This window comes from Psittacula echo (genome assembly GCF_963264785.1).
Source record: "Psittacula echo genome assembly, chromosome: 3".
NCBI classification, from domain to species: domain Eukaryota; kingdom Metazoa; phylum Chordata; class Aves; order Psittaciformes; family Psittacidae; genus Psittacula; species Psittacula echo.
Genome location: NC_137736.1, coordinates 124,818,194 through 124,830,432, shown reverse-complemented (window position 1 = coordinate 124,830,432; position 12,239 = coordinate 124,818,194). Strand labels below are relative to the sequence as shown.

Here is a 12,239-nt window from a genome sequence, read left to right as displayed (position 1 = left end):
TCTGAGACTCAGTCCTCCCTGTAGCTTGTTGCTGCCTCTGTCAGTGACACGTTGTGATGGATAAAGTGTGCTGCTGTCTGACCCGAGTGTCAGGCTGTCACAGCAAGACTGGCTTGAGTGGACATTTCTCATATACTGTTTAATGTGTGGAAAACAACCCCAAAGGTATGAGTGATCACAATAAATACCATGGACTTCATTCAGTTTTATACTGCTCTTTGTGTCCATGAAGGGGAGCTCAGCCTGTGTATTTGACAGCAGTACTGGAGGGCAGTCCTGAGTTCCAGCTGAGCTCTGCTATCTGGGCCTGGGATGCCTTTGACTCCTGTCCGAAGTGATGAATGCTTGCATGATTTGATTTTCATCTCATAGGTTGGAACATCAAAGGTTGCTCCCAAGAACATTTCTCTTCTGTTTTGCCTCTGCTTCACTATTCCTAGTGTTCATAGCAGTTGAAAGATGTAAAGGAATAGACAAAGCTTTATAGTTGCTCAGTGAAAACCAGGAGCAGGATGGTTTGGAATCACAAACCTCTTCACATTTGTTCTACTACAGAATATAAGCAGCAAATATGAAGATAAAGAGAACTTGAAACAGAGTTGAAATGTGCCTTGAACATTGGTATGCTTTCTGTGCATGTGACTGAATGAGGGGCATGCTGAAGTGGAGATGGAACAAGTGTAGAAGAATTGCTTTTTGTAAGAAAGTACCAGAGAGAATTCTTTCCCTTAGAGTAATTTGATTTCTTAACAGATTTCACTCTGCTGACTTAATTTGTAACAAACCAAGGGGAGATTTAATCTGGAAAGGAACAGTGAATTTAACATTAACTTAAATTCTAAGAAAGTTGGGGCTGTTGAGCCTGGAGAAGAGAAGCTGCGTGGAGACCTCAGAGCAGCTTCCAGTGTCTGAAGGGGGCTACAAGGATGCTGGGGAGGGACTCTTCATCAGGGACTGTAACGATAGGACAAGGGGTGATGGGTTCAAACTGAAACGGGAAGTTCAGGTTGGATAAAAGGAATAAGTTCTTTACTGTGAGGGTGCTGAGGCGCTGGCACAGGGTGCCCAGGGAAGTTGTGAATGCTCCATCCCTGGCAGTGTTCAAGGCTGGGTTGGATGGGGCTTGGAGCACCTTGCTCTAGTGGAAGGTGTCCGTGCCCATGGCAGGGGGTTGGAGCTGGATGATCTTAAGGTCCTTTCCAACCTTAACTATTCTATGATTCTATGATTCCTTTGTTTTTTACCACGCTGTGTTCAGTGCTTCACTTTAAACCCCACAATTTCTTTTGTTGAGATGTATTTCCTCTTGGAACCAAATGCATTTTGCATTCGGGAAGCTCTCTTCATTTCATTTCATATATGCTAAGATCCAAAGTTGGCAGGACAAGAAGGGGATTTCTAACTAACTATAGAAATGAATTTCTTGTTTGTACTGGTGCTGAGACTGAGTTGCACTTTTCAGCAAATTCTTTGAGATACAGCCCACTGGTCTCAGCCCTTATTTCTGCTGCTTTTTGGCTCAAAGGGAATGCTGTCAATGAACTCAGTAGGAGCTGGATTTGATTTGTAAGCTTTAGGTTACTATTTAACCTATAAATGGTGAAGAAGAATATTAAGTTGGCTTGTTGCATCTCATGAAGTAAGTGGAACAAGTCATCAGGCTGTCATTACCTTGAAGAATAAGCAGTTGGGGTTGGATTTTGTCATAGAACAGAATCAACTAGGTTGGAAAAGCCCTTTAAGCTCATCCAGTCCAACCATTCCCCAGCACTGCCAAGGCCACCACTAACCCATGGCACTGAGGCCTCGTCTCCACGGTGTGTGAACCCTTGCAGGGACGGTGCCTGCAGCCCTGCCCTGGGCAGCCTGTTCCAATGCCTGAGCACCCTTTGGGGCAGGAATTGTTCCTCAGCTCCATCTAAACCTGCCCTGGTGCAGCTTGAGGCCGGTTCCTCTTGTCCCATCCCTTGTTCCTTGGGAGCAGAGCCCAGCCCCTCCTGGCTCCATCCTCCTCTCAGGCACTTGTAGGGAGCCATCAGGTCCCCCCTGAGCCTTCTCTTCTCCAGAATGAACCCCCCAGGTCCCTCAGCTGTTCCTCATAAGACTTACTCTTCAGACCCTATGAGGCTGTGATATTGTATCAGGTTCTACCATACGTCATTTTCTCGTGTCCTGGGAAGTGTTATAAAAGAGTTTTGATTTTAAGAAAAAGCTACTTATATACATGTATATATATACATGACAGTGTGTGTGTCTATAAAAGAGAAGGGGTGTAAGTTCTTTGAACCTAAGAAGACAAGAAAAAGCAGTCGCTGATGTTAAGTACTTTATTAGATGCTTTACTTGGACACTTTATTTGGACACTTTACTTGAATCTGGAAGGATTGTGTTGGTTTTTATTTCTTTGGCCTGTTCAATAGGGCTCAGTCATTCAAGCTGTGCCAAAGGGGAGGAAAAAAAAGGATGCAAAAAGTTCTCTACATTAGACATAGCCATAAACAACTTACTCCATGTCTAGTGAAACCCCCTGTATCTGGGAAAATAGTTATTAGAAGCCCTTCAGTCAGTGTTAATGGCCTTATTCTTACCTAATAGCTGTAGAGAAGGTGTTTAGGCCACGTCCATGTTAGTAAATCAGATGTGCTTGGGAGCATTCCTGAGTGCTGGAGCCAAGCAGCGTGGAACAGCCCGTGTCTGTTCATCTTAGCCTCCAAAGCGAGGTGACTGCATACAAATTCTCTGCTGGGCACAGGCCCTGGAGCCTTCTGGCTGCTGTGACGTGCCTGGGAGCTGCTCAGGGGAAGTTGGCACGGGCCACGTTCACACCACAGACTGCTCTGACAAGTCACAAGCGCAGAGGGTTGCGTTACAGTGTCTGGGAACAGTCCTAGCCGTGCTCCACTTTCCTTGTAACCAGGCCTTTCCCTTCTCTTATGCTGTGGAGGGAAACCATTACAAACTATCATCATTCCATAAGAACTGTTCATTTAATTCTGCTTTTTCATCTTGTTTCATTCTTCGTCTATGATGCAGTGTGGTGGTGGTGATCTTCAGTTCTACCACCGTAAGAAGCCGTAGGTAGGATTCAACTCTGGATTCATACACCTAAATACGTGTCTCTACAGAGGGGCCTGTCTGCCATTGCAGTCAGTAAAGCCTAGAGAATCATTTGACTCATCCTGGCATCCCCTTGTATTTGAATTACTCTTTATAATGCCAGTTCATGTATAGATGCCTAAATAGAATCATAGAATCATAGAATAGTTAGGGTTGGAAAGGACCTTAAGATAATCCAGTTCCAGCCCCCTGCTGTGGGCAGGGATACCCCACACTAAACCATGGCACCCAAGGCCTCATCCAACCTGGCCTTGAACACCACCAAGGATGGAGCATTCACAGCCTCCCTGGGCAACCCATTCCAGTGCCTCACCACCCTCTCAGTAAAGAATTTCTTCCTTATATCCAATCTAAACTTCCCCTGTTTCAGTTTGAACCCGTTACCCCTTGTCCTGTCACTACAGTCCCTGATGAAGAGTCCCTCCCCAGCATCCTTGTAGGTTAGGATCTGGAGCATCCTTCCTTTGGAATGTTTTCATACAGTACCTCTACAGTTTAAATTCAAACCACATCTCTGAAATCCTCGTAAGTAGTATTTGTTCTATAAAGGCTTTAGGCCTATGATAAGAATCTTGAATCTGATGGATCAAAGTTCTTCTGAAATGAACTGTCTCTGATTATGTGATACTTCTTCCTAAAACTATTGAAAAATCCATAGGAGATATTTGTGTCCTTCTGAGGTTCAAATCCAAAGAGTTTCTATGGTTCATATCTGGAGCTGGATCTCATGTATAATATCAGATTATTCCTAGCATGGATATTGCCTTCAAGTCTTTGATGGTGTTGCACAGCCATATAGCTATGTATGAAGTACAGTTTGCAGATACATTGCTTTTATGTCATCACTGATAGTAACTACATCAACTAGTAACTAAGTTGATGATAGTAACTACACATCGTATTTGCTGCAGGACAAAAAGAACCATGTTAGTCCACATACAGCAGCTAACCTGACTTTGCATTTTCTGTCTTTTAAAGTGCTGTTCTGATCTCATAATACTGTGACTTAATGTGTATTCTGTGCTTAATACATAACTTATATGTATCCCCCTTAACTTGAGATGTTGGTTGGTGTTGGTTGGGTGAGTGACTTGTAGTACCTATGAAAAGTGAGTTACAGTAGTTAGAAAAGAAATGGTATTGCTTCAGGTGATGTTAAAGCTTCCCAACTGATTGACAGCTTTCAGTGAGTGAAGCTGCTTTGCAAAAGGAAACACCTAAAATGTAAACTTTAAGCCCTGCTTGAAAGAGAAGGAGCAAATCTATTGCTGGGTTGTTGATGGCTGTATGGGAAAGTTGCGTCTATTGAAATGTGGTGTAATTGCAGTGATTGTGGTCACTAGTGTTTTGGAAAGTACAAAGCTGGTAGAACACCTCATTGTGTGAAGTAAATACTAATAGGATCATAGAATCCCAGACTGGTTTGTGTTGGAAGGGACCTTAAAGCTCATCCAGTTCCAACCCCCTGCCACGGGCAGGGACACCTTCCACTGGAGCAGGTTGCTCCAAGCCCCCTCCAACCTGGCCTAGAACACTTCCAAGGATAAGGCAGCTACAGCTTCTCTAGTATTCCTTAGAAATGTCTTGATCCTGAAGTTATGTGATGAGAAGTATATCTAAAGGCAGCTGCATTCCTGTAGAACTGGAGGTAGAAGTTACATGTGAAGACGATTGAGCTCAAATATTAACCTCTTATTTACAGGAGACAAATACATGTCAAACCCTTTCTAAATTCACAAGTTAAAATATGTGACAAAAGTGTGCGGTGGGTATAGCAGAGAAAATAAAGATTTCCTTGTGATCCTTGGCATGTGATGGGTGTTTCTTCTTTTTACATTGCAATGTTCTCAGCACTGAACCATGGTGCGTTAAGCCATGAGACAGCAACTTTGATGAGCACAGCTCTCGGCCCAGTGAGTGCAGTATTAGGTATCAGCTCCCTTCTGCTGAAGTTCACCAGTTATATAGTGATGTTAGTGAAGCAGAATATGTCATATGCTTCAGCTGCTGCACTTCATCTCTTAGTGCAGTTTCTTTTCTTCCTCCTTTTGGAACAGGTTCACAAAGCTTTTCGCACAGTTCCATGTTAAGATATAACATCTGCTAATGAGAAATGTGGTTCTTAGCTCATTTAGTGTCTAGTTGTAAAACGTTTATAAGTTGTGCCTTTGCAGTAAGCAGGTATAAATGAGATACGGAAAGAATCATGTTTAATTCCTTAGTCTTCATGTAAACCATTTCTTCAAAGAGATGCTGTTGTGCATAGTTACCGCAGTAGTGTTTGAGGAGGTGTTGTCTGTGCAGTCTTGAGAGGGAGAGTGTCATCTGATGAATAATCATTGGAGTCATAGAATGGTTTGTGTGGGAAGGGACCTTAAAGCTGATCCAGTTCCAACCCTCTGGCATGGGCAGGGACACCTTCCACTATGGTGATTTATGTTCTGGTAGACAGCCATGCTTATTTTTCCCAGAGAATTAAAGACATTAATGTATTTGGCAATACACGTGTAAATGTCACTGTGTCAGTAAAGTTACATGCTTAGGTATTTCATTTCATTGACTACATGTAGTAATCACAATTCTAGTCTAATTGCATCCAAAGAACCATCTCCAAAGATGTCTGATGAACTGTCTTGGGAATCCTGTAGAGAATGCAGAGTCATTAGAGTGAGTTATAGAATCCCAGGCTGGTTTGGGTTGGATAAGCTCTAGCTCATCCAGTTCCAACCTCCTGCCATGGGCAGGGACACCTGCTAGACTAGGTTGCTCCAAGCCCTGTCCACCCTGGCCTTCAGCTTCCAGGGAAGTATTCAGTAAGTCTATAAAGGCATCAGTGAGATCTCACTGCCTTGTGTAGACAAAGTTCAGCTCTTGCAGCACAGCAGCACTACTCAATGATCGAGGCTTGAGTGCAAATGACTTGGCTTTCTCTGAAAGCAGTCTGAGGTAAAACATAATTTCTTGAAGGACGACAAGACATCATATTAATGGACTTGTTCTTGCAAAATAAAAATGAGCTGGTGCTTAATGAGAGTGTTTCACTGATAACATTTCCAGGTGATGAATGATGCATTAACTGCTCGACCGGCTTTGCTCCGAACAGTGAAATAACTTCCAAGAAGCATTGTCCTTGTCTGACTGAAAAAGCTGTGTATAGGCAAAGTGTATATCTCATAAATTAACTTCAGAAGCAAATCCAGAGTTTAAAAATCAACTATTTCAAGTCAATGAACATCATTACACAGAAGGGTGAGCTTCCAAGCAGGCGGCTTGGGAATGGTGATCTCATTTCATGCAATGAATCCCTGCTGTGTGAGCTTTATCTGTTTACCCTGACCTTCTAGTTCTGAGTTCCAGCAGCAACTAATTTCTGCTTCTAGAGCTGATGAGAAGCCCCTTGTAAAATGTACCTTTTCAATCTGGACAATAAGCAGAAATATCACAGGCTTTCAGCAGTATTAGCAGTTGAGTGATGCTTTGCTTTATAGAAGGATTAAGACAGATAAATCTTGATGTACTTGAAAGAGAAATGGAATAGTGATGTCCCATTCATTCTGGGTTCCCTCTGCTTCTGTCCTCATTGAGATTCATAGGGGACAGTATTGAGAACCCCATAAATTCAAGGACGTTACGGGTTACTGAAATGTAAAGTAGAAGGCTGGAGAAAACTGGGGGGTTGTCCCTGAAATGGGATGCTGATGTTCTAATGGGTTTTTTTTTCCCCAGTAAGGTTTATGCATTGAAATTAATGTACTGCAAAGATTTCCATATAGACTTTTATGTTAACCATAGCTTTTATTTGTTTTCAGCTGTGGGACTGGGATCTTGGTGCTTCCACATGACCCTGAAGTATGAAATGCAGGTGAGTATTGATAAATAGCTGAGAATCACTTTATGTATGTATCTACCTATAAAGTCACATTATTGTCTAAATGAAACTCATACAGCAAGAGTTAATCTACCGTAAGTATCATTGTACATGGCTCCTGCTGTCAACAGGAGTAGCACAGGTCTTGTTTTCCGTCAATAGATACACGGAAATATAAACCCTAAAATAGGAGTTATAAGCAATTACTTACGTTGGTAGAAGACACTTGGTCCTTTGGGAAGTTATACTATCTTTTCACACAACTGTGGGTTAATAAGACTAGAGTTATTGCTAGTTATTGCATCCCTTTTTTTCATCTTAATGTTTTCTATTATGTGTTCTACTAATCTAGATGTACCTGTAACATTAATAGTGAAATCAGTGTCTTCTGAATAGCAACAGCTGAGTCTTCCTCTCTTTCCTATTCTCAAGTACAAGCCATTCTAAAGGGACACAAGGAGGCCGGTTCTGGTTTAGGTTTGAGAAGATAAAGGAAACTGATCTTTGAATCAAAGTTCAAAACTAAGAAGCCTACATTCAGAAGTGTGTGCTGGTAGTCTCTGCTTCCCCCATAGTAAATGGAAATCCCAGACTGGTTTGGGTTGGAAGGGACATTAAAGCTCATCCAGTTCCAACCTCCTGCCACGGGCAGGGACACCTTCCACTAGAGCAGCTTGCTCCAAGCCCCTGTGTCCAACCTGGCCTTGAACACTGCCAGGGATGGGGCAGCCACAGCTTCTCTGGGCACCCTGTGCCAGCGCCTCAGCACCCTCACAGGGAAGAGCTTCTGCCGAAGAGCTCACCTAAATTCTCAAAACCCTGTCTCTGAATTAACACAATGTAATAAAGTTCCGAAATCAGGAAGTAAACATGCAAGCACATCACAACATACTTCCCTGAGGGCCTAAAGTTCTATTTTATCGTATGGGAAAAGTGCATTTCAGTTTCTCTGTGAAGTTTGCATAGAAGCAAGAAGATGCTGCTGCTTGTATTGAGCAGGTTTATCTAGGCTGACTTCCCAAAACTAATTCTTACCAATGTTTTAGGAGGTATGAACAGTACAAATGGCATGATCCTTTGAAGGGTGGACTTTTTATGAGACATCATATGCAAAAGATTTAGGGTAATAAGCTTATTAATGCAGGAGCTTTCAGTTGGATTGGATTTGAAGTACAGTTGAGAAGGTGGATATAGAATCATAGAACGGTTTGGGTTGCAAAGGACCTCAAGATCATCCAGTTCCAACCCCCTGCCATGTGCAGGAACACCTCACACTAAACCATGGCACCCAAGGCTCTGTCCAACCTGGCCTTGAACACTGCCAGGGATGGGGCAGCCACAGCTTCTCTGGGCACCCTGTGCCAGTGCCTCAGCACCCTCACAGGGAAGAGCTTCTTCCTTATACCTAACCTGAACTTCCCCTGTTTCAGTTGAACCCATCACCCCTTGTCCTATCACTGCAGTCCCCGATGAAGAGTCCCTCTCCAAATGACTTAAAAACTCCTATTTTCTTTAGACTTCTCTCTCCTTAATGAATTTACTGTAAGTTAAAAGTACTTTTCATGTTTTGATGTCTCTGCTTTTTATAGCTGTTGGATGAGCTGCCAATGATATACAGTTGTTGTGTGTTTGTCTACTGCCTGTAAGTACTTGTTATTTCTTTCTGAATATTTATACACTAGTAACCATTTAGTATCTGTGAAGCCCAGTCTGGTGTCTAGTGAGGCTGACACTGAAGCTTCTACTGCTTTCAGGGAGATCTGTGTTTTGCAGCATTATGATTTGGCCAGTAGAGCACCAGGCTGGCTTCAGTCCTAGTTCTTGCTCATTTAGTGATGTTTTACCAGTATTTGTTTAATAGGAAAAAGAAATACTTGTTAAAGACTTTCTGTAGTATACAGCCAGAGCTCAGCCTTACTTAGTGTGTAAGCAGCAGCCCTAATAAATCAGCTTCAGTAGCGCCTCCAGAATGAATGGATTTGAGCTGTATTTCTGTGCTGTAGTCTGACTCCAAATGCAAATCTGAGATTTCTGGTTAAACCTGCTCTCCACTCATGTGGAAAATTAAAGAAGAAAGAGTTTTATGAGGAGCTGAGTGCATATTTTGAGCAAAGTGTCTTGGAACATGCATGACAGCTTAATGCCGTGCCAGGACGTTTTCTCCCATTTCATTTTGGGAGCAATGTAGCGTTTGGCAAGTGCAAAGATACAGTAAGTTGGCTTTTTCCTGCCTGTTGCTACAAGGCCTGGATTTAACATCATTTGTTCTGTCACTCGGAAAATCCCAACCATAAATCAAGTTGTTGCAGACAAAAAAGACAGGGAAAAAATTGTCTTTTTGCTTTTGAACATAGCAAATATTCAGCCATTGAAAACTGGGGCATCTTTGGGAGCTTGCAGTAGTGATGGGATGCTGTAGGATTAAACCCGCATCTGTGGAAGTCCCCATCAGTTTGTGATTCATACATTAGTATGGCTTGCGCAAAGTCTGGACCAGAATTGTAATGCCTCTGTTAGTGGAAATACTTCCATTGTAGCTCCCTGTTGCATTGAAATTGCCTTTGCATTTATTTTGTCTGGTTTGAATGTGACTGGGGAAAAGGATGAGAAGCGGCTACAAAGATCTGTTAGAATAAGAAAGTCATGCTTATTTTGTGCAATGGTTACTCTGTTATCTTCAAAAGCAATGAAGTCTGTTAACTGCATTCATGGCTTTAATAAGATTCTGTGTGCGTATGTCTGGTTGTAATTAAAATGTTGTGAAAATGAAGTAATGTTTAGTTGGGGAGGCCTTTAATAATCATTTTGTTTTCTTTGAAGGTAGGTGAAGGGGTAGTTCTGCACAGGATATACATAGAATCCCAGGGTGGTTTGGGTTGGAAGGGACCTTAAAGCTCATCCAGTTCCAACCCCTGCCACAGGCAGGGACTCCTTCCACTGGAGCAGCTTGCTCCAAGCCCCTGTGTCCATCCTGGCCTTGAACACTGCCAGGGATGGGGCAGCCACAGCTTCTCTGGGCACCCTGGGCCAGCGCCTCAGCACCCTCACAGGGAAGAGCTTCTGCCTAAGAGCTCATCTCAGTCTCCAGCTTCCCTGTGGCCCCTTTAGATATTGGACAACTACTATAAGGTTCTCCTGACGCTCAAGCTGTGTCATTGCTTTGCAAAGCCATTCTGCAATGTAGCACATTGTGCTCTTATAATTTTTTTCCCCCAGATGTTCCTAATAGTTTTTCTTTGTTTCCTTTTATTCATCCACAACGGTGTCTTAAATATAGAAGTTTATAAAGAAATAAACCGGGTGGATGTAGCTTGGAGTTACCCAGACACTTGCCCCTAGTCCTAATGCTCCTGTGCTTCTCACGCGTCATTTTTGTTGTGGTTTTCTGATGGAGATGCAGTCTGTGTGTCTAATTGCATCACAACTGTGACTGAACCATAGTGTAAAGACTGTGAAGCTAATTTTAATGAGTTGTTTTACATGCTGGCAGCAATTAGCTGCTTCTACCTTCCACTTCTACCACTACCCAATCTAGCAGATTTACTGCACTGTGACTGGGTAAAGCCATAAACAATCTGCATTTTAACAGATCTCTGGAGTTCAGTGTTTTGTAAGGCAGCCCCTTTCCCACAGTGCCTTTAGCTCACAGATGTGATGGGTTTTGGCAGCTATATTGCATTTGAAACTCATTTCTAATTTGCCATCCATTATCACCCCTTAAGCGCCTTCTCAAAGTGCTTCTGATTCCCAAACTCTTCCAACTGACTCTATATGCATGAGCTTACTGGGGCCTTTGCATTAGATGTGTTTAAAAAAACCACATTTATTGGTAAAATTATGGATTTTTATCTTAAAATGACACACCTTTATTGGAGGAGATACGGTTTCTTTAAGCGCCTAAGATTCATTTGGATCAGTTTGCTCACAAAGTTTGTGAATATACCTTGAAAAATGCATCCTTTATATGATAAGAGATGAATGTTATCACTCTTCTTTATATTCTCTTCCAGGTATGAATGCTTCAAGTACAAGAACACAGTCAATTATCCACTGCTTTTCTTGTTAATAACATACAGCTTCGTAGTCAGCATAGTAAGTATTTTCTAGTATGGCATTTCCAGCTGTAGTTTGACAGATTTCCTGCCACTAAAGGAATGTTATAAAGGTGGCACTGGATCTCTTCTCTGGTCAAGAAGGACAGATCATTCTTTGGTTGGGATAATTGTGCTGCTCAGAGAACTGTAGAATCCCAGACTGGTTTGGGTTGGAAGGGACCTTAAAGCTCATCCAGCTCCAACCCCTGTGACGGGCAGGGACACCTTCCACTAGAGCAGCTTGCTCCAAGCCCCTGTGTCCAACCTGGCCTTGAACACTGCCAGGGATGGGGCAGCCACAGCTTCTCTGGGCACCCTGTGCCAGCACCTCAGCACCCTCACAGGGAAGAGCTTCTGCCTAAGAGCTCATCTCAGTCTCCCCTCGGGCAGGTTAAAGCCATTCCCCTTGGCCTGTCCCTACAGGCCCTTGCCCAAAGCCCCTCTCCAGGTTTCCTGCAGCCCCTTTAGGCACTGGAGCTGCTCTCAGGTCTCCCCTTCAGGAGCCTTCTCTTCTCCAGGCTGACCCAGCCCAGCTCTCTCAGCCTGGCTCCAGAGCAGAGAGAGAAACCTGAAACCTTTCTGTCTAAACCCTGTATAGAATAAATGAAAAAGAAAAGCAATAATCCAGTTGCTAGAATAAGAATGTAAGAAAAGCAGTCACTGCTGGCTTATGATACCTTGGACAAGCTGCATTCCTCATCTTCCCTGTCTTTAATTCATTTACTGAAATGAGAATAATCCTGTTCAACAGACTGCAAAAGGTGATACACAGTCCAGGCTATTGAGTGGTGGTTTAAAACAGCAGCCAGAATAAGAAAGGAACAGAGCTGTTAAATCAGAATAATTCAAACTGTCGTGACTTGATTCCCTTTCCCAGTGCTGTGTGTTCCCTTTATGACTAAACCGAGTTTATTGCTGTCAGCCACAGATGGAATTTCCTTTGTTATGTGTATTGATAGCCAATTTTTAAATAAGAAGTATTATAATAGGTCATTTATGCCATCAAAATGCTGTTCTCTACCTCCTAAGATGTTTTACACTTACGGTATGTTGTGCTGAAGGTCCAGTGCTCTTCTCTCTTCCAAAGCAAGAATGAAATGTACTGCATTAACAGTAGGAAAAGCTGTTTTGTAAAATGAATTGATGAAATTCTAAAGCAT

General features: G+C 42.8%; 1 protein-coding gene across 3 annotated transcripts in view; it reads left to right on the top strand.

Moving 5' to 3' along the window:
• Nucleotides 1-12,239, top strand: part of ACER3 (alkaline ceramidase 3) — a 67,527-nt gene that overhangs the window by 29,093 nt on the left and 26,195 nt on the right. For all 3 annotated transcript variants that reach the window (XR_013956456.1, XM_080613740.1, XM_080613739.1), the window contains exons 3-5: nt 6,927-6,979; nt 8,575-8,627; nt 10,996-11,077. Coding sequence is in view for 2 of the 3 variants with exons in the window: in XM_080613740.1 (XP_080469866.1) it covers nt 6,927-6,979; nt 8,575-8,627; nt 10,996-11,077 (188 nt within the window). In the remaining variant the exon portion in view is untranslated. The remainder of the gene's footprint in view (nt 1-6,926; nt 6,980-8,574; nt 8,628-10,995; nt 11,078-12,239) is intronic.